Source organism: Melopsittacus undulatus, chromosome 5, assembly GCF_012275295.1.
Source record: "Melopsittacus undulatus isolate bMelUnd1 chromosome 5, bMelUnd1.mat.Z, whole genome shotgun sequence".
Lineage (NCBI taxonomy): Eukaryota > Metazoa > Chordata > Aves > Psittaciformes > Psittaculidae > Melopsittacus > Melopsittacus undulatus.
The window spans coordinates 56125264-56147550 of NC_047531.1; the positions used below are offsets into that span (position 1 = coordinate 56125264).

The 22287-nt window shown below is 42.3% G+C and overlaps 2 protein-coding genes across 2 annotated transcripts in view; one reads left to right on the forward strand and one right to left on the reverse strand.

Annotated features, from left to right (window-relative positions):
* Positions 1–1975: 1975 nt before the first annotated feature.
* Positions 1976–20178, reverse strand: RAD52 (RAD52 homolog, DNA repair protein). Its single transcript, XM_034063361.1, has 12 exons — positions 20094–20178; positions 12599–12686; positions 11303–11404; positions 10562–10655; positions 8801–8868; positions 8422–8540; positions 8257–8332; positions 5077–5270; positions 4726–4868; positions 3708–3788; positions 2964–3194; positions 1976–2694 (listed from the first exon to the last, which is right to left on the reverse strand). Exons 2-12 carry the CDS (start codon positions 12683–12685, stop codon positions 2636–2638), a joined length of 1254 nt encoding a protein of 417 aa, XP_033919252.1. The 5' UTR covers position 12686; positions 20094–20178; the 3' UTR covers positions 1976–2635.
* Positions 20179–20353: 175 nt separating this feature from the next.
* The window catches only part of ERC1 (ELKS/RAB6-interacting/CAST family member 1), a 284155-nt gene continuing 282221 nt past the window's right edge, over positions 20354–22287 (forward strand). Inside the window, exon 1 of the mRNA XM_034062833.1 lies at positions 20354–20480. The gene's annotated coding sequence lies outside the window, so the exon portion shown is untranslated. The remainder of the gene's footprint in view (positions 20481–22287) is intronic.

A 22287-nucleotide genomic window follows, 5' to 3' on the forward strand; every position in this document is an offset into this window, starting at 1 on the left:
CTGGTGAGTTGTGTGGCTTGCACTCAACCCCAGCACTGCTCTTCTCGGACCGCCATTGCGCTTTGTGGTGGCTGCCACTCGGTACCTATGTAGAGTATTGGATGGAGTCATTCAAGTAAACCAAACCTGCTCTGATTGAGCTGTGGGTTTCCTTGTTGAACAGCAGGTCCCAACCTTTCCACCCTCTTCCTGGTAATTGTGACCCAACTGAATCAGCGCATCACAGGGAAGTACAAGAAACCTGTTTTAATGAGACCCTTTGCCTCTCAAAAGTGGTGATCAGTAGCAAGCCTTTGCCCTTTTAATAGAATACTCTGAAGCAAGGTGCAGTAAAGAATAACATAGAATGGATCTTCCAGATTGGAGGAGCTGTGACAGTATGAAAGGTGAAGAATAGCATACAGGCAGTGATTGCTTTTATGGTTGAGGCTGTCCTGCAGTTACAGAGAGCAGAGGAACACACTAAGCTGCAACCTTTAAGAACTTGGCAGCTCTCCTTGTTCCGAGTGCAGGTGGAGCCCCATGAGCTGGGGTGCTGCCTGTCCTTTTGGCAGTGAATCGAGCAGGGTTTGCTGCACCCTGCCTGGCACAGAAGAGTCCTGCTGAGCCCCTCACCCTGCTCTCTGAGCAGTCTGCAGTGCTGGGGAGAAGAAACCTTAGTGTGGCCATGAACAGGAATGCCATCCCCAAATTTGAAACTGTCCTGTTAGAGTAGAAGAGCAGAATGACTTTACAGGGTCGTTCAGCAGCTGCAGGCTTGCTGGAATTATCTGGCATTTCTAAACACTAATTGCCACTGCATTTCTTTCCATTTTAAGAACAGCTTCTGCTATGAGTCATGCGGTGCAAAGCCTTACAGGAAAACAAAAAGCTCAGAGTGGAAGTTTGAGTGCCCTTTTAAAAGGGACCAATCCCAAGAGGCTCACTGGTGACCTCACTTACAGGCATGGCTATGTTGGCACTCTTCCCATGGAAGCCGAAAGCTGTGTTTATAGGAGACTTTTAACTTTTTTGTGTTAAGTTTTAAGTGGCTTTAAACACAGTAATTCTGAATGTCTGCACAGCCCCTTCCCAACAGGTAACCTGATTTCCACAGCAAGCATGGAAATCCCATTCAGACATGTGGTATTTCTTCCCTGAGATGTTCTGAAGGCAGTGCTGAGTCAGAGTGACAAGCACAGTGGAAGGTGTAACTTTTAGATGTAATCTATTACAGTTCATTATAATTTGTCCTATCTTTCTGTACTGCTGTCAACCACAGACTCATAGCATGGTTTCAGTTGGAAGGGACCTTGAAGACCTTAGTTAGGGTTAGGGGCAGGGACACGTTCCACCAGACCCGGTTGCTCCAAGCCCCATCCAACCTGGCCTTGAACACTGCCAGGGATGGGGCAGCCACAGCTTCTCTGGGCAACCTGTGCCAGTGCCTCACCAACCTCATAGTGAAGAACTTCCTAGTATCTAGTGCAATCATCCTCCTTGTCTCCAGCACTGCAGGTCATCATGCCTGGGGAAGCTGGAGCCACCACTCACGAGGAGGAGTGCTGCTCAAACCCTCAACTGGTGCCTGATTCCTGCAGGGGCAGCAGGAGCTGTGGCTGAACCACTTCACTGCCAGAGAGCAGGGGCTTGCCAGTGGAACCAGTGCCCTTTCCAGAGCCCTTAGCATAGACACTGCTTAAAAATGTTTCCTTTGACCTTCCTACTGACAGGAACGGCTGTTGCCTGGCTCGAACCTTTGAAACTCACTGGATGTTCTTTTTCTCTTCACCCACCTAAAAGCAAATGCAAGGCTGTACAGGCACTTTTGCTTCCTATTCGTAACTAGTCAGAATGTATTAACTTCTTTGAGCTAATTTGAGCAATTACACAGGAATTGAGTTGTGATGGGTTGAAGGGTGCAGAGGCACAAAGAGCCACAAAGTGTGGTTGTTTTTCAAATTTCACCTTTATTTTTATACTGAAAAGGGTTGAAAAGTTTATTTAAAATCAGAAATGCTGCTGCCATTCATCTTACAAAGGCTCCAAGCAAACGCTGAGATGCTATGTGCAAGTTTGGCAGCAGTCCCAGCATGTTCCTGCCCCTGTGCTGCCCTGTTGCACAGGCACAGCTAGATGTGCAGCTGCACCGGAGTCACATACAGCTGAGGAAGAGCAACAGGCTCTGACTCTTGTGCTGCCACAGCTTCATGCCCTCAGCTCGTCCAAAGGGACAACCACAGATCCGAGGCTTTGTCTGACCATAACCCCCCCCCCTCCCCGTATTACTGAACATTTCTTTGTGCTGAGAGGCAGCACTGAGGAAGAAGGAAACCTTGAACTGCCTCTCATTTTAAAGATTGATCCTGTTACCATTTCAAATTGTGTGTCACACACATCAGCTGTCCTAGTACAGCCACAAGTCCAGTGCTGCAGAAGCACAAATGATTGCTTGTTTATAGAAAAGGCATTTGAAACATGTAATAACCTAAAAGCACATTAAGTTCCTGCTGGCTGTGTTAAGCTCTTCTGTATTGCTTCACTGTAATACACAGGAAAATCCACCAAGGCATTAGACTTCCTCACATGACTTAAGACAGCCAGTTGCAGTCTTCAGATGGAATCCAGCACGGAGGTAAGGATATCACCACATGTCCTACGTGGGTTCTAGCCTCCTTTTCTTCAGGTTTTGACTTCTCCTGAGGGGACTGCACTCTGCCAAACAAGGAGACAGTGAGAAATGGAAGTTTCTTAAAGCTTTTTTTTGCTTCTAAAAGTGCACCTCAATTCTTTTTCTAGCTCTTCCTTGACAGGACAGTTGGATGGAAGAAACAGTTCTCCTAGCCCACTCCTGCAGCATCTACAGCCAGGTCCAAGAAGAGAGGAATGTTTCTCCCACTCCAGTTTACTTATTTACCAGTGCTGCTTTCAATGCTGAGAGCCACTGTTAAGCCAGAACTTGGTCACGCTTTGGTAACACGTACCTGAGGTATGCTGGTTGCTGTTCATGATGGTAGCAGATGGCTGCAGTTGTGCAAGCGTAGCAGAAGCTTTGTGATAGTTCATTCTGTGGGGTGTCCTGTTACGAGTAGTCATTTGATGACAACCACTGGGTGTTTCAGGTGTCTCTTGTTGGGCTGATGGGTCTGCCATTTTGTGACCCAATATCTTCAGATCAATGGTCTCCAAGGAAATGTCCCAAAGTTCAGGATCATCTAGAAGGCATGGAAAGCTGATCAAACCAAAGAACGGTAATGTACTGCAGGAATGACAGGAATGCCAGCATCAGTGCACTCTTTCTATAAGTGCTGGCAATTATTGAAGTTAAGCTGTAAAGCATCTTCTATGTCAGTGTACAGCAGGGGACAGTGCTCTGGACTTCAGCAATGTCCAGGCACCATGGTCTGTGACCCAAATAGCCACAGTTATGTTAAGACAAGACATCCTCCACCCCCATCCCACTCCAAATGTTGTGCTTCTGTGCAGTATCCCTTCAGGAAAAGGGTTTATCAAATGGTGTAACTGAAAAGCATAAGTGTGAAACCCCTCATGGTGATGGAGACCATTGCCTTGCCACTCAAGCAAAATTTATGTTGTTAAGATCAGACTCATGCTCACACTTCTGTCACTCCAGCCTCCTCAGAACTTTTACCATTGCACTGTACTGTGAAGAGTTGTTGTAAATCATAATGATTTGATACTCTGTTACTTATTGCTTTTTGGCTGACCTGCAAAGAACTCCTCTTCTATTGCTAGTTCCTGTTGTACTGCTGCTGGAGTGCTGTGCTTTACAGGAGGATTGGGCATTGCTGGATGGAGGTAACACAAGAAGAGATTAATGTTAGAAATAAATACAGACGAACAGTTTTGCTCCTTAATAGAGCCAGTGTCAAATGATAAGCAGCAGCTGCCACCAGATACCCTCCTTTTTGTAAGAGCTGGTTACATTTTAGTAGCAGTATGTGGAACGGTAAGATTCTGTACCTGATGATGGCTAACAGGAGCAACTGCACTACTTTAGAATGGATTTTAGGCTGTTTACCCAATCCCCAAGCTCTTGCTTACCACACAGCTGATCAGACTTTCCCATGAGCAACCTATTAGTAGCTAATGCTTTTTTCAGTGATATCCAGTGATAGGACAAGGGGCAATGGGTGTAAACTGGAGCATAGGAGGTTCCACATTAAAATCAGGAAGAACTTCTTTACTGTAAGAGTGACAGAGCACTGGAACAGGTTGCCCAGGGAGGTTGTGGAGTCTCCTACGTTGGAGATATTCAAGGCCCGCCTGGACAAGTTCCTGTGTGATGTACTCTAGGTTACCCTGCTCTTGCAGGGGGGTTGGATTAGATGATCTTTCGAGGTCCCTTCCAACCCTTGGGATTCTGTGATTCCTTCTGTGATTCCTTAATGCAAAATCACTTGCCTGCAACCACCCCAGTGAAGTGCTGCAGCCTCAGCTCAGGTGCAGCATGTTAATAGTTCTGTCAACAGCTATTGTGCTGCATGATGCTTTAGGGTGGTTGGAAAGTTGTAGTTTAAAGATGCAGTTTTAGAGCTGACATTCCTGCTGCTTTAAGAACATGAAGGGTGGGGAAGTGTGCTAATCCTCCTTCTTTTGGCCTCAAAGGTGTGTAGACAGTACACTACAAAAGCAGGTGGAACTACTTAGGCTCCATTAGAGAAGGTAGCATGTGCCTGCCAGTAGCTTTTGTTGAAACTGTCCATATTTAATGCTGAGTCTTACCCTGTTTGCTGCTGGGAGAAACTACAGGAACCTGATGCTTTTTCTCCATCTGTTCCCGGAACTGTTGCTGTAGCTGCTTTTGTCTCAATTTCCGCTGGTAAGTGGCATCACATTCAACAGCTGAAGAGTCTGTATTTCTGTCCCTACCCCCAAGGGAATCACAGTGTTAAACAGGATTTCAGCAACTACTTTTGATGAAGAAAAAGATGCCTAAAGAAGTAACAGCAAGAGAAAGAAATATCCGCTAAACCAGCATTTTATAGCATCCTCCAAATTGGGCTGTCCATATGTTTTAACAGTGCAGTAACTTCTAATAGAGCTTACAAAATCAGTTTATAATAGTGATCTTACCTGGAACTATTTAGCTGTTTCTGATCTGTCACTGCAGCAGCCTCTGGCTGGCCAGGCTTACAATCAGATGCCATCCCACAATGTTGCCTCGCTCCTGAGTTCTCTCTTTGCAAACAGCTGTTGTATCTTGCTTTCTCTATTTCAGGCTCGTAGTCTTGTCTTTTAGCTTTGACCAAATCTAACTCAGGAGGTACCTAATAAAGGAAAAAAGAAAACATATTCAAGAACTTCCTTCACCAAGTAAAAGACTCTTTTATATGGTACTGCTGAAAATCTAGCTTGTTTGCTGTAGGTGGAATAGTAAGTTAGGAAACTGAAACGCATTTTCAGTACAAAGTCATTCAGTTAATTATTGGATTTATGAGACTCTGGGTTAGTTTAACAGCTCAGTGCTTCATGGCAGATAGCCCTTGCCCCCGCATACTGTGCTGTCTGCAAACCAGAACACATGCTGGAGATCAATGCAGAATTCTACAGCTTCTCAGAAAAGCTCACAAGTCTGTTGTTGAGTCTGTTAGTTTTGCCAGTTCCATTTTCATGCCTGCATTAAAGGGCATGGCAAACCTTTACTCAGCTCCGCAGGCATGAGGTCACTGAGGAAGGAACACCATTCTCTTTTTATTACAGCCGGGATGGTTTGGCTCTATGGATTTACAAATCGGCGGCAATGCCGCTAGCAGGCAATGACCCTGGCAAAGCAAAGATCTTTGCCATTTATTTGGCAAGGTGTCACTTTGGATCTGCTCCTACAGTCTAAGTTAGCTAGACAGAAAGTCCTTACAGCTCCAGGCTGGCTAGCAGAGTCTTGCAAATCCTAGTACGATGAAGACAACTTTACTATGGAAGTTCATGGATGAGCAGTTCTAAAAGACTTTTTGCTCAATCCACAGGGCAGGTTACCTCTTAGAAGCCTACTGCCCCCAGCTGGTATGCATCAGGAGCTAATAAATGCGATTAATGTTGGCTCCTGAGGTGCAACCTCACTAACAGGCAGGACAAATTTAGTATTATGAAGACTGCTGTGTTACATCACAGCATGCTTCTAAATTGTGATGGCTCTGAAAGAATGGGGTTACAGTATGGTTGTCACTGATACTGTACATCACAACTTGCTGTCTCTCTCTGAACCAAAGACCTCCAAATGGGGCATTTCTCCATGGTGTTGGTTACCTCAGAAGGTTCAATGACCTAGTGTTTAACAGAGGGTAAAGTAACTGCAGCTCTTCCCTTGCAAACTGAAACCTAAGGAGGTAAGGAGCCTGAAAAGCAAAGCAAGATATAATGTGGCTTCTTATCCTTCAGGAAGGATAAGAGCTATCGTTATGGAAGGGGAAATAAAAGTTCAAGTGCACATCAGTTGTACATGCTAATTCTTCATATATTCAAGAGCCACAGTTTGCTAGTAGCATCATATCAAGTACTTAGAGCAATAATTTGGAGCATACTTCTTCCTAATGTTATTTCTCATCCTCCAGCAGCCAAGTCCCATATATCTTGTTCTCATAATTCAGTTGCAAAATTCAGGTACCAATACATTTTTGAAGTCAAGCGGAAGATATTTGCAGGGCCATTTGTACACTCCTCATATAACACCAAAACAAAATGGTGTGACCTGTTTTGCTCTTCTGTGGTAAAACTTCAAAGTGACTGGCAAGAGTTACAAGCTGTTGTGGGTCCAGTCTAAACAGTTTGGTTTGCCCTTTCTACCACAGATGCATTTAGTAGTCTGTGGTGTTCTTTTGGAAAGGATCCAATTTGGTTAACTAACAGTTGAAACCACCTTTAGAAACTACCTTTGTTTGAGGCTTCGGAACAAAACCACTGGTACAGGATAACTACTTTGTTAACTATCCTAGCAAAAATAAGGAGGGGCTAAATACAAGGGCACTGTACATTTTGTCATAAAGACCATGCTGAGTCTGTCTAGCTGTGATATGCATTAGGGCCTAGTAGAGTTTCAGTACTAGTTAGCAGAAGGACAAAGCAACCACCAATGCACATGTTGACATCGCTATTGTATGGATTTTGCTTAAAATTAAGTGAAAGTTCTAGCTACAACAAGCAGCTTTGGTATGTGACCCACCTGGTATTGTTTCTAGGATATCCTGGGCTATGCTAATAATATCTACATGAAGGAGAAAGTCTTTTTCATGAAAAAAAATCCTATTTTCGGCCAGAGCTTCCTAAAGTTTAAAGAATGCTCCTTTTTCCTGCTTCCCACTGGTTAACATATAGGTTGTCGGCTTGAGAGACTAAATCAAATAGTCCTCATTTTGCAGGAATACACATAGAAGCTGTACCTGCTTTAGGGTAGCTTACACAGATAATAGGTACAGTGTCTGCTTATGCTTCTGCTGTGCCCACAGACTCTGGTTTTACAACCTATTACAGCAATTGGAAACTGTGTCACTATATGCAGGTGTTTCCTGTCCTGTTCTAAAATATTATTCCTGATAAAGTTCAGTAATGAGAGGAATACGACATGTTTGATTTTTAAAATTCATAACAGTAAACTGGATTGTGCTGTACCACTGACAATGAGAACAGAGAGAGATGTACTCTGGTTTTGCCCAATACAGGGCAAAAGCATACAGTAAAGAAACATGCACGCAGCCTTAACAGACTCTATTCTCCTAAAGACTTTCCTTTCATCTCTGAGGTAAATATATACCTTGACACTGGTATCGTTGCTAATATACATTTAAAACGGAAGCAACCAGATGAGAGCAATGAACTGGGTACTGCAACTGACAAACCATAAACACTCTTAAGAATTACAGCAGATGGAAAAAATAGCATCTACAACAAGCTAGTTTCAACAGTTTAGTGTTTCTTCTGGTAACACTTAACCTGCTATGAAGATAGATAGATGTATGCATTACTGGCAGTGAACAGAGAGACTTGGACAACATGGCTGTAAGTACCACGAGATCTTAAGCAGCATACTGTTTCTTCACCATAGTAATCTTGTTTGCTGAAAACAGTCAAATTTAGAGTAGTTGGGATAAAATGTCAGGGAAGAACTCTGTAACAATTCACACAAACTAGCAAGTAAAGCCTATTGGTCTCCTAGCCAGAAACATTTGAGGATAAGATGCATTATTTATAATCTTTGCAATAGGAATGACCAGGATCAGCAGATGTCCTGCAGCCCCTTCTCCAAGGGCCCATGTACTGCACCTGACGTGGAAGCTTATTCACAGCTCGTAGGTAGTCTTTGTCTAGGATGCAGTTCCCAAGAGCATTTCCAAAGCACCTGTGAAACAAGAGAGCTCACTGTGATTGAAAATAACACTTAATTCTCATTTAACTTCTGAAAATGTACAAGTACTGATCTGCACTTACTTGAGTGCCCTCTTCAGTCCATCTGTTACTGCCTCCTTTCTTGCCTTTTCTAGGGACAAGGCCTTAGACTTTAGGCCTTCACTGACTCCATACCCCACGTCTTCATGGTACGACCCATCCTGCATAAAATGTTAAAATTACAAACTCTAAATGATTTTTTGCACATACAGCACTTCTTGTTAGATGCTGTACTCTCCTAAGCCTCATCATTTGCTCTTAGCTGGTTGTTCTATACCAAGGTCAATGTTTTGGATGCCTCTAGATTCTCTAATGTAGTACAGTACTCAAGAGGCGCAGCCTGACCTATTCATGAACTTTTAATTCACAGCTTCAGGCATTTGCTCAACTATAAACACAGCAAACAAAAAAATCCACTTACCTTAAGCTGAACTTTCACAAATGCACAGACCCCCACATAGAACTTGCCATTATTGAGGTCAACAAAGTCTGGGGGAGGGAAAAGTAACATCCTAAATAATGCAAAAGACTTCTGATCTAAATGTAGGTCTTATTTTGTCCTTTGATTTTTGTCTTTTCCTTCATAAACATGTACTATACTTGCTGAATGTGCCCAAGATACTGTAATGGAGCACGACTCTGAAATATTAACTGTAGTTTGAGAATGCTGACTTGCATATATGCTCTAGGCATGTTATGCGATACTTTCTGGTTATTAGTGGTTAGACCTGCCAAACTGTGACAGCCTGCTACTACGTGTATAAACTTAAACACATGTAAGAAAGAAAGAACTGGAAATGTTACTTCTCATTCAATTACGTATCCTACATGTTCAAAGCATCAGAATGTTTTCAGCTAGAAGGAAAGACAAAAGCATCAGTTTATAAAAACTGCAACAGAAAAGTAACCATTATGTATAAAAGTAACTTTTTTCCTATTACACAGTAGAAGTCTCCAGTTCGTGAAATTTTGCACAAGGTTTTATGCAGGACAAACTGTCTAAAGAGCTTAACAGGTTGCAATACAACTCTCAATCCAGAATCTCTAATATACTTTATTTTACATCAAAAGCAATGCTATGTAATATACATTGGGCACTCCAGCTAGCAGTCTTACAAGTCTGACATGTCACATGATACGTGTCAGAAATTAAATGCTTTGAAGTTCAAGTAACTGTACTCTGGGGTCCAAAAGTCAAAAGTTCTTCTGTACTCATCTGGTCTGTTTGCTCAAACTATTTTATGTAAACCTGCTGGGGGTGCAAGCCCATTTTCTACCCAGGAATTTAAAATCAAACATAGCAGAATCTTCTGTCTCTGAATTTCTAAGGAATGTTTTGTTACAGCATTATTTGAAAAACATAAAAGTTAGAAGGATGTCAGCTTTTTCTTGACTGAAAAGAGTGGTGGTAGTGGTAAGGAATAGATGGGAAGCAAGGAAGTAACTTATTTTATGTCTAAAATCTACCAGTAGAAAGAGGTAAGAAAAGATTTCTGAAGGTGAAAAAGAGGAAGGAGCTACACTTAAGCAACTTTGTGGGCTGCTTCAACAACCAGTCTTCAATCTAAGCATAGTATATCTGCAAGCAAGGACAATACTGTTCTGGTAGGAACTATTTTAGCTATTGAGATACAAGAGCTTAATCTTTAAGATGACCTGAATATAATTTTCTAGAACAAGTTTTTCTAAAGCTTTCTATTGTAAAAACCTCAAAACCAAGTATTGGCTAGAAGAGGAATCTGCAGAAAGAGATGGGTCCCTAAAGATTAGGGGAATATTAACTGAGTATATGAACTTGTTAGAACATAGAAATTACAGGTGAGGATGAAAGTAGTCACGGGGCTGTTGGATGTTATATAGTTTAACTGTAATTAGTCTTGACTGAGTGATCCCATAGAGATCAGAACACTTGATTAGAATAGCTCAAGAGTAATCATAAACACACTTAGAATAATGACTACGACATATTCCAGTGCGAGATCTAAAAAGAAAACACAAGCTCCATTAGTATTCAATTTCTCTCATTCTTACCAACTGCTAAGACACCTGGAAATTCCACATGCCTCTCCCCAGGTTCTTTGAAGTGATCAAATAGATACCCAGGTCTTTATCTGAGAGACTTCCTTCTGCACCTCACAGTGAAACAAGAGGAAAGACTTCTTTACACACAAGAGATACTTACCAACATTCTGCTGAGTGACTGAATGAGCCCAGCCATTGAAGCCAAACATCTCATTGGCCAGACTGATTACCTTGTGACCCTCAATGTAGCAGACCTGAAAAGCAAAGCATATATACATAAATATACATATAAGTACATACACGTGTGCACACATCTATACATACTTTATTTTAAAGAGGGATTGCACACATCATCTTACACTGATGACACCTAAGTTCAAGATTCAGATAATGTGAATAAAAGTATGATGGTGCAGCTTTAGATTCACCCTCCTCAAGCACCCGTGATGGGGGTTAATATAACAAAAAAGACTTAATCAACAGAAGGCAGAGCTAGCAGGCATTAAGGAGGGTAAAATGCAGCCAATGTTATATAATACTTTGTATATTCCAGTTCTGGGAAAAAATAAGACAAATATCTCAATTTTCCACATGTCAATAAATATTCTCTTGTAAAGGATGAAGCACTGAAAAGTCAAATATCTTTTTTAAGTGTAAAAGGAACCTGTGGCTCAGTAAAAGCCAAGGTTTATGCTGTACTGACTTTACTTTTATATAGACATATTAAACTCTTAGTCAGAAATTAACTTAAAAACAAAACAAATCAAAACCAACCCTTTCCCCTTCCCCCCCCAAAAAAAAAAAAAAAAAAGATTATTGTAATTTCTTTCTATCCTAGATTTCCTGGAAATAAAATAAACGAAAATAGTGAGTTGAAACATCTGGGCACGTTTATTCATACCTTTTGTCCTCCTCCAGCTTGCCGACTGCTGATATATTCTGGACCCAGTCTCTGACGAAGAGCATGCTGGATAGCTTGATATTCACTGGCTGTGTATTGATGCTTGACAAAAACAAGGCAAGATAAATCTCCCTTTATTTTATCTCCCCCTTTTCTCCTAATAGCACTTCTTAATCCCATTTTTCCACATATGGTCCTTCCAAGAAATGTATGATCCATTTTTAGAATCAGGCTGCTAACAGACAAGGAAAGACTTCAGGGGGTATGTATGCATTACATTTGCCATTATATTGCTTATTTTCCCTTAAAAGTATATGTATACAAGCATTAATTATTGAGCTGGAGCAATTATTTTTCATTTCTCATAACCACCACTTACATTAGAAAAACTGAGATGAGCCAGGCCTATTAGTATCCTATTGAAATCTTAATGCAGCCATAAGCCTAGTCAATGTTGCCAGGAATATGCATTTAAGATTATGTTTCACCTCTCAAAAATAAAATATCTCTCTGTGACTAACAAGAGAAGTTTATTTTAAAACTCCAACTAAACCCAAGTTTAACCTTACTCTACCACCATATGCCTTCATGGCAGGTTGGATAAACAGCTCAGGCAAGCAGTCAACCCAGGAATCTCTTGAGGAGCATTCAGCAAATTCTCCTCATGCAGAGAGGTCCTCTGGATAACTCCAACATCACTGCTACTATCAGATAACAACCAGCATTGTTGGAAGCATAAAGTGTTGTAACATTTGCTCCCTGTCTAAGCAGAAATACAATTTACAATCTGTAAAGGTTAGAGAAGCCTAAAGGCATATTGAAGGATTCAAGCACTAAAATGCTTGCGTTGCTATGCTCTGACGTGAGACAGAACAGAGATTTCACCACCTAAATCATAAGTATTGCGTATGCATGTATTGGCTGGCCTATCATTCAACAGAACTCAGAATCGAATAGAGTGTGTGCCATATATGTCCCAATGCCTGCCAAAGCTCTTTAATTTGTATTTGGTTCTACTAAAACTTAAATAACTCTTTTTCTGACCCTGAAATGCAACTCTCTAACCAAAAGCCATAAACGATAAAAGAAGGGTGCACATGACTGTGTCGTATTCAGGAACTCTGTATAAATGCCTATCATGGAGAAGAAGATTCATCACATGTTCTGTGCAAGTAGGTATAGTATAGCTAGGTTAATGGATAGGGCTCCAGCTTTAAAATGAGCAAATATGCAGAACACATTTCTGGAAGTGAAAGCATAAAATTTCTATTTCCCTCTCAGGCAAAAGGAACTGACCTGTCCGAAGCAAGCAACCAAGTTGGTAGTGCTGGAACTATTGCTGCAGATGCAACTTTCGGTGTCCTTCCCTTGACTTTCAGGCATCCTTAAAGATAAGAGAAAATGTAAACACTGAAGATAACAGAACTAACAGTCCATATGAAGACATGTCAAAAAGCTGTTAGAAGTTCACTGCCTCATGAGTATAACAATGTTCTGTAATAAATGTGTTAGACATTACAGTTATGTACTTCTCACTCCATGGAAGCGCTACAGCCCCAGCTGGAAATCTATTTTCTGATGTTGTTTCAGAACAGTCAAAACTTTCCTTCTTAAATAAGTTAAAATATGTTGGTAGAAATTGCAAGTTTCATCCTAGAAGCAGAAGCACTGCTACGGTCTTCCATCCATGAAACCAGTAAGGGTGAGCCTGAATTAAATTATACGACAACAGTGAAACAATTACTTTATTTAATGAACAAATAAATCATTCTTGCTAGTAAAATGAAATAAATTAAAAAATTCAACAGCATCTAAATCCTTTATAAGATCAGAAACTAGACTGAAAAATGAATAGTGTCTCAAGTCCTTAGTTTAAATATTAAACTGGTAACAGCTGTTTGTTTGTTCATTTTTTAGGTAAATGTATTGCATTATTCTAGGTAAGGAAAACCAAAATAATTCCCTCTTTCAGCTTCTTCAGCACTGTCTTCCCAGATTGCTTTCAAGATCCATTAATACTTAGAATCTGACAAAAAGCAGAGGCAACTTTCCTAAATTCTACTCGTTGATACCCTGATTTGCCAGTCTTAATTTCAGATTATTGCTTTGACTGTAATCATACTGTTCTGTGTTATGCTGGTATCATATAAACTATGCAGGGTTGAAAAGCATATAGATCTGTAAGAATGTTAAGTTGTAGCAGCATTCAGTAGATGGCACCCTTTTCCAAGCCAGTATCTCACAACTACCCAGTACTGCATTACCACTCCACCCTGGTGCTGAAGTGCTCTTGCTGAGTTTATACAGAAGGCATGCAGAGGAGTTCCAGCAGCACTTCTATATGTGCCCAGAAACACAAATGCTGAGTACAGCTGGTATCATAGAATCACAGAATACCAGGTTGCAAAGGACCTCAGGGATCATCTGGTCCAATCTTTCTAAGGCAAAGCATGACCTAGACTGTATGTTCCAGTACCCTGACCAGCTAAATCTTAAGTGTTCAAAGTTGAGGAACCCACCCTTTCCCTGGACAGATTATTCCAACAGCTGATTGTTCTCATTGTGAAAAGTTTTCCTCTTGTCCAGTCAGACTCTTCCCAGTAGTAACTTGTGCCCATAAACCCTTGCCTTCCGCCTGTGACTCCTTGTGAAAAGGGAGTCTCCACCTTCTTTGTAGCCACCCTGGAACATGGTGATAAGGTCTCCTCTGAGCTTTCTCTTCTCTAGGCTGAACAAACCCAGTTCTTTCAGCCTTTCCTCATAGGGTAGTCTGTCACTAAGTCTTTTCTGTACAATAGAAATGTGAAACAATATACATACCAGACAGCCAGAGATCTCAGAACAGTTTGAGAAAGTCCAGATCCTTAGCGGAGAGCATTATTTGTCAGTCAGTGAGAACCTGGCTAGTACGTACCCTGTGCTAATGTACATTCAGCACTTTTAAAACCAAGTAGTTTTCCTAGACTCTAAACAAGGAAGCCAAAGTTTACTGAACTTGGCATGCAGTTTTCAGAGAATGGATACTAGTTGTTTCCTTGGCAAGTATGAGCACTGGTAATTATGCCAGGTGTAGCTAAAATTCTTAGTTTTGTTTGGCCATAGTTATCCATCTTTGGTCCAAAGGTTCTATATTTGTACAGTGTCCATACATCTGACTGTGTTTCAATCAAAAGTTTGCCGCAATTTATGATAAATACAACTGGTTTTGGAAGACAACAAACAGAAATGAATATTGCTAGGAGAAACACTTGTGATTTAAGCAGGCTGTTTCCCCTATTAAGCAGAAAGCACTGTGAGGGAGACAAGTAGAGAGAAAACAGTATGTGTGATAGGTGGCAGGGGGAATCAAGGTTTGGACAATGCTTTCTTCTTTTTCCTTTCATTCTAAGAGGCCCGGATCAGATCTTAATCATTATAAATCCCTTGGAGGGAAAAAAAATGCACAAAATATGTGCATTTGCCTACACAACCATATTACCAGTTTGCCACAAATCTTTATGCACAGTAGGTGGGTGGCATTTTGAAGCAAGATTGCTTTAACTGAAAACAGTATTGAGTCCTTTGAATTGTTATATAGTGTGCACCACTATTAGTCTAAATTCTCTGAAAAGATACACTTTTAATGAAACTGAATAAGATATGGAAATTGATCCTGAATTAGAATGAAGAAGTACAGAATTCTACTGAAAACAGCTTCACTTCACATGATTTTAATCCAACAGATCAGATGCTGCTAGAGAATACTAGCAATACCATTCTTTGCAATTAACAGTTTAAAAACATGTCAGTGGTTTGTATTCAAATTATGGATTACTCTACAGCTTGTGTGAAGGAGACAGATGATGTCAGTTTAGTTTCAGGCTTCACCTGTAAGGAACAGTTTGTTTCAGCTGTGAGCCTTGTTTAAACCAAACACTATTAAATCAGTGCAGTGTTTCAATTGGTGAAGCAGAGTACAGCAAAGCCCTATGTCTCAAAACACTTATCAGAACATTTCAAAGTAACAGAACTTCAATTTCAAAATTATTAGAGTAGGAGTTCAGAAGAGAGAAAAGTTAATTCTGCAAATGGAATTATAAATTTATTTTGATACCAGAGCCAGGAGCTAGGGAATGAAAGGTGCTTCCATTCCTCAGCAGAATATTGTTTCCTCACCTAACCCACTTCCCACAATGTTTTGGCTCATGTGAAATATTAATACTGAAGTAGATAACAAGCTATTGACTAGAGTGCAAAAGAACCTCAAATACCCTTCAGGGTCGAGACAGTGCTAGGGAGACTGCCAGACACATAAACCCATATTAAAAAGGCTGCATTTTCAAATTATCTTAAAATACTGAAAATTAAAGCTTAAATATACTTGCTTTGCATGCAGGATGACAAAAGCAGTTTAACATCAGTGTAAAGACACCTACAAATTACAACTTATTACTTCTGTGATTGTGACTGTTTATTATTTACAGGGAATTATTTTTAGTTTAGCTGTATTCTCAGGAAGTTTTCTTGTCACTGAGAAAAAACACACAGGAGACTACAGGTATTGCACTGTGCTCTAAAAGGTTACCTTGATAGACTGAACAGGTAAAGAATACCAACAGTTTTTTACTACCATCACATTTTGGTTTTGACTTTGTAAAAAATGTCAATAACACAAATGCTTAAATTGTGAACATATTAGGCACACAATCAGAAAAAGGGCTGTTTTGTGAAACTGGATATGAAATACGAATTTCCAACAGCACTTTAGAAGTAGGTATTTACTATGATGGTAGTGAACTGAGCAGCTGCTGAGAAAACAAGGCGTGTGCACACAAATTCCCATGTAGGAAATAAGCCAGTCTTCTAGAACAGGTAATCCTGAATTTAATCTACCACTACAGTACAACTAATACTGTAGGTTATGGCAGCAACACCTTCACCTCCCATGATAGTATGCAGATAACTTTAATTTTCTAATTTAACAGTTCCTCACATATCTTTCTACCATGTGGTCCATTATCTCAAAAAGAGATTTTGGTCCCAAATCACCTAAATTCCTATCAGTTCCTCTCTGTCTTGACAAACTAGGTTTTTCAATCATGCATCGTGACTCAATCTTGTGCTAGGAGTATCAGTTCCCAGTTCTCTTCACATGTAAGGCAGAAGCAGGCGGTTTTGCATCACTTCAAAATAGTTTGCATACCATAAATTGTCTAAGAACCAGAGCCTGGGAAACGCTCACCTAGAACATGTGTGTTTTGAGAAATTAATTGTAGTGTCACATAACCTCAGATACAACTTTAGTGTGGACTGTGAACTTTCATAGGGCCTTTTACTCAACCTTCTTCTCTGTATGGTAGGTTTCTTTCACAGTGAAGCTTTGGTTTGCTGAGTAAAACTCTTTAACATTCTTTCAATAAATGCAATTCCACTGAGCCCACCAAAAGCAAACAGCACATAGCAATAAGTGATTTAACAGGTAGTAAAGATAACACCACATATTTAACCTAAGGTTCATATCGCTCTAACAAAACATAGAAAAAACTTTAAAAGTTTTATATTTCTGTGGAGTATTCTCTCCCCTGGGAACCCCAAACTATTTTATGAGTTGATTAACCAGTTATGCAAAGGCTGCTTTACCTAACACTGTGCTGAGGCATGTAGCTTTTAAGTACAATGGAGCAGATGTTCCTAATCAAGACAGGCCTGTGCTATACCACAGTTGAAAAAGAGTGGAAAATAGATTCCTGTAGAAAACTTGCATACAATACAACTCTTCAGTTTTGACTGCTGATAATATCTTTAGGCAAACAACGCTGATGACTTGAGAAAATTGAGAAAATTGAGAAATTCAAGACCAGATTGGATGAAGCCTTGGGTGATATGGTTTAGTGTGAGGGGTCCCTGCCCATGGCAGGGGGGTTGGAACTAGATGATCCTGAGGTCCTTTCCAATCCTAACTATTCTATGATTCTATGAAAAGTGAGGTAACGGTCTGTTAACTTCAATAGAAGGAAAATATAGTTGGTATTTTACAGGTTAAACAATGAAATGTAGAGGGAGGCCATGAGGCCTGGTGTCTACTGTAGACTAAATCTGTCCTCTGATGCTTGCCAATACCGTATTTATACATGTTATTGGTGTTGACTCAGGCCACCTTCAGTAGCAAGAGAATAAAAAGGTAAAATATATCAAGCTTCAGCTATCTGCAGTAGTTTAAGTATATTTGATTTCAAGGCATATGAACACCACTACCACAATTTCTCCTTAGTTACGGCACGTCAGGTTTGCCATACCCACAGTCTCACTTCAGTGGAATCTATATACGTGGCTCTGACAGCACAGCTTAACCCTTAGATTTACTATGCTTACTGCTGGTATGTCTAGGATGATGGTACCCTCCCTGCACTAAACAGAAAACACTAATGCTTGTTATACTTTTTTACTAATTAACATTTTTATAAACACATTATAAAGCTCTTTCTTCATACAAACTTAGCAGAATAACATCATGCATTTGTGGGGGAGTGTTTCTACTTAAGACTTTTCTGAATGTATCCACATCAGAAACTAAGCCTATCTGGTAAATTCCTGTATTTTTGGAACATGGGATGAGAAACTCATCTCCTTACACATTATGCTAAGTTTCCTGTCATAACAGCATTTACACAGTTGTTGTAAATTCATCAAACATCAATATATCTACTGCACATTGTTTTATGATCCTGCTTCCCCAGTAATTCCAAATCTAATTCCAGTCCAAACTGGTTAGCTTAATGCAAGTGTTGCTGTGGTTTAGATGGCATGTTTTTTAGATGTTGCTGGTTACTCCTCCAAACATGTTCCTAACAGCAGTGTTATGTGTAAATTACTTCTGTGAAACAGTAACACCTCATAGTTACAAAACCAAAAAGTGAACAATCTGCTCTTGCAAAACTGGTTTCAGATTTATAGCGATGGAGTAAAAGCAAAGAGAGCTTGTTCTGGAGCTTGGACCTGGCAGAAATATTACTGAAATATCATAAATTATTTATGTTGGTACTTCTTTCTAAAAGCCTGTCAGATTGATTTATAACCACATCATTTATGGATAAGCCACTTTAGTCATTGCATGGAAAAGAGCAAGATTTTTAACTGAAGAGTAATGGTTTGGGACTTACAAGGGAAAAGTAGCCTTGTAGAAAGCCTGTCATTTTGCCGAATGCAATTACTACACAAGAGATTAATCCAGTCTAGAATTTGAAACATCTGAACCCTGTAAGAGCTGTAGGAGATCTGTCAACCTACAGATCATAAAAACTATTGTGATACAGGCAGAGATGATGCTTCTGGCAGCACAACCATGTTAAGCTGACACACTAATTAAGTTACCACAAAAAATCTAGAGCTCTCAAGCTCTCAATTTTTCTGTTTTGCTCTAGGTGTTGACACTGTTTATTTTTAAACGGAAAATCATGTATGTTTGAAACTGACAGATTACTTCAGGCATAGGCAAGCTAATACCTATTTTCACCCTTCTGCTTTCTTAGGCAGCAGTGTAAAGTATCTGTTTCTGGAGATACTTTAGGCTGGGAGAAGGGCTTGTATACTATAGCATGCACTTACCTGCACTATACTATTCTTCAGAAATTAATTTTAAATGGATCATGTGCTTCTACAGTTGCAAACAAAGTTCAGGTTATTAGGACCTCAGTGTCTATCAGTTAGCATGATTGTGACAGGTCTGAATCGCTGTATTTATTGCAACAGGATATTAATTTGAATAGTGATAACTTACATGTTAACAACTTTGTGATTCCTTATGTAGTCTTACAGATCTATCACATCTACTACAAACTCTCATTTTAGTGCCCTCTGGGAATAATGGCTACGTAAATCAATGTTGGGTTTGGTTGCTTACACCCTGAAAATGCAAAGAATCGAACTAGAAAGATCCCTGAGCAGGTCATTTGCTCTATCTGCCTGGATGAAGGCAAAGCTGCTAACACGGCTGTTTTGAAAAAGACCTTTGAGATCATCAAGTCCAACCATTACCCCAGCACTGTCAAGTCCACCATTAAACCATATCACTAAGGGTCTTGTCTACATGGTTTTTGAACACTTCCAGGGATGGTGACTCAACCACTTCCTTGGGCAGCCTGTGCCAGTGCTTGACAACCCTTCCCATGAAGAAATCTTCCCTATATACCCGATCTAAACCTCCCCTCCTCTAAGCTATTTCTTATTGTCCTATTGCTTGTTACTTGGGAGAAGAAACCAATCCCCACCCCTCTCCATCCTCCTTTCAGGTAGGGTGATGAAGTCCGCCCCGAGCCTTCTCTTCTCCAGACTGAACAATTCCAGTTCCCTCAGCCGCTCCTCATAAGACTTGTGCTCCAAGGCCTGCTCCAGCACAATTCTAAGGAGTATTTGTCAGGGAACGGAACTGTTCCCCATGTAAGCCTGCCTTGGCAGCAGCGAGGCTGTGTACCAGCTTTGGCACTGCCTTTCTGGCTCCAAACACGGAAACCGTCGGAACCCTGCTGCCCCTAGGGCCTCACAGCCGAGAGGCTGGGGAGAGCCGCCCAAGGAGCATTGGGGTTGGCGGCAGGGGAAGCAGGCGGGCACAGGGCTGGCACCACCATCTCCCCTCTGCCGGCGCCGGTAAGGTCCCTCCGCTGAGGAACCCCCACACTCCCATCCTCCCCCCGCGGCGCCCGCCAACGGCCGCCCCTCGCGCGCCCTTGGCCCACCGGGTGGCTCCGCTGGAGGGGCTGCCACCATGGCCAGCAGTGAGGGCAATGACGGGAGCTCTTCCTGCCGGCCGCAGTACCTGGGCCGGGGTGAGGGCCGTCCGCCAGCGGCAGTTCGCAGCTCCCGCCCTGGGCAGGAGGAAGGCGGGAGTGACGCCCGGAGCAGCCGCTACGGCAGGAGAGAGGAGCCAAGCTTCCTATGGAAGCGCTAAGCGGTGACGCAGGTCCACGGGGAGGGAGGGAGCGCGCGCCGTGGGAAGGGCGGGGCTGCGGGGCGCCGCGCTCCGGCGGCGGGGGCGGGGCCTGCGCGTGTCTCGCGCCGGGGGCGCGGGAGGGGAGCGGCGGAGCCGGAGCGCGCGCAGCGAGAGGCGGAGAGCCGCGCGCGCGGAGCCGGGCTGGGCTGGGCTGAGCTCCCCTCACCGCCACCGTCGCGGCCCGCTTGCCTCGGCCCGAGGCCTGACAGGCAGGTGAGGGGCTCGCTCCCTGCGGGGACGGGGGTTAGGGCTTCCCACCGGCCGCTGGGGGGAGCCCGGGCCGGGGCGGGGCCTGCGGGAGCCGGTAGCTGCGGGCAGTCGCCGGGGCTTGGCAGGGATTGCGGTGGTGGGGCCTGTCCTCGCGGGGCTGTCGCTCAGGTAGGTCCGATTCCGGTGGTGGATTCCCCGGGGACGCCGTGGCCTGTCGGCCGGCCGGAGAGAGAGGGCGCCCGGGCGCGGCCGGGGGAGGTGGCTGAAGTGGGGGGGTCGGGGCCTCGCCGCTGCCGGGCCCCTACATGCTGTCACCGCCCGGGGGCTGGGTCCCGGCCCGCAAGGACCACGGCCGGGACGGCCACATCACCTCGAGCTGCCCCGCGTCCTGCCGGGCATGGCTCACGGCGTGGTGCGCTGAGGCGAGTTTGGGCTTGGGCTTGGGTTTGGGTTTGCCTAGTACCGTAGTAGATCCTTCGTGCTCTTCTCATTCGCGCTCCGTATCGTATTTTTCCGCCCTTATTTTGCCTGTCCTTGGGAAGCGCACGCTTTTGTTGTCTTAGTCACATCATCTGAGGTAATGGTGACCGGTGTCTTTCTGGCTAAACCTCACGGTGTGGTTGGCTTTTTGTATTTTACCCTGTGAATGGCGAGCCGTCATGTCTCATTTATTTTAATGTATCTACTACAAAGTAAGTGTCAGCTGATACGGTGCTTTGTTTCTGAATCTGCTGCCATCCTGAAGCGTGTGTCAGGAACTGCTGTCTTTCCACATCTGTCTCGTTTGTAACGTGAACTCTACATCTTAATTATGAAGTGTACAATTTATCTTACATGGAATGTTGCATGCATGCTGGAAGTTCACATCATGGTTCATGGCAACATGATGTTGTGAGATGGTTTAAAGTGAGACCCGAATGGGAGAGGCTAGGAGATAGGAAAAAAAAAAAGAAATAAAAAAACACTTATGGAGGTGGTTCTGTGGGAAAGCAGTACAAAACCCAAGAGAATCAAAAGCAGATGGGTCTGAAAAAACAGTGTATGTTTAACACTTTATCCAAGCTCGTTTTGGGGTCACATTGGTGTATGCAGAGTCGTTGTAGATGGATAATGCGTTACCTCAAATCCAACAGGCTGTAAACAGAAAGTTGTCTCGTTTGACTGCAGTCATAATTCTTAAACAAAAGCCAACTCGGCTAGGATGTCTACAGCAGTAATCTCCACCAGCTGCCTGCCCTCCTTTTCTCCTGGAGGTTACTGCATCTATAGCAGTAGGTGGCTGCGTGTATGTCTCCTCCTGAGCTGCTGTGATCTACAGCCTGACATGTTACTGAATTTTGTGTTGAAAATTGCAGCAGCTCAGATGCTTGCCCCATTTCAGGGTCACTTATGAGTCAATACACTTACAGCCATATCAAAAAAGATTAGAAGAGAAAAATCACTGCCTTGCCCATGCTAGTGTGAACAGAGTTGGTAGTACTAGAGTTGGTGCTGGTTTTTTTTTTTCAGTAATAAAATATTTGGGCTAACCCACTAATTATTTAACAACTGAGACAGCTGTACTGAATATAGGTCAGTTCTGGAAATATAGTTCAGAATTTTATCACAGAACAGTCTCTCCCTGTATAGTTGAGTACATGACTTAACTATATCATGCAGATACTTGGAATTCTCTGAATCCATCAAGCTACAACAGAGGCTGCAGCTAGAATAAGTCTGGGATATGCTGAGTGAAATGTGACTTTATCATAGTACTTGGTATAATTTGAACTTTCTCCATCATCTCTGGGAAACCAATTTAGCTGTAATT

Excerpts from the sequence above, each read along its gene's own strand:
- RAD52 (XM_034063361.1), bottom strand. The coding sequence starts at position 12,685 with ATGCCTGAAAGTCAAGGGAAGGACACCGAAAGTTGCATCTGCAGCAAT. Across the intron at positions 10,656-11,302 it reads AAGCTGGAGGAGGACAAAAG|GTCTGCTACATTGAGGGTCA; the intron begins GTATGAATAAAC and ends TTTGCTTTTCAG. Across the intron at positions 3,195-3,707 it reads AGAAGAGGAGTTCTTTGCAG|ATGATCCTGAACTTTGGGAC; the intron begins GTCAGCCAAAAA and ends CATGCCTTCTAG.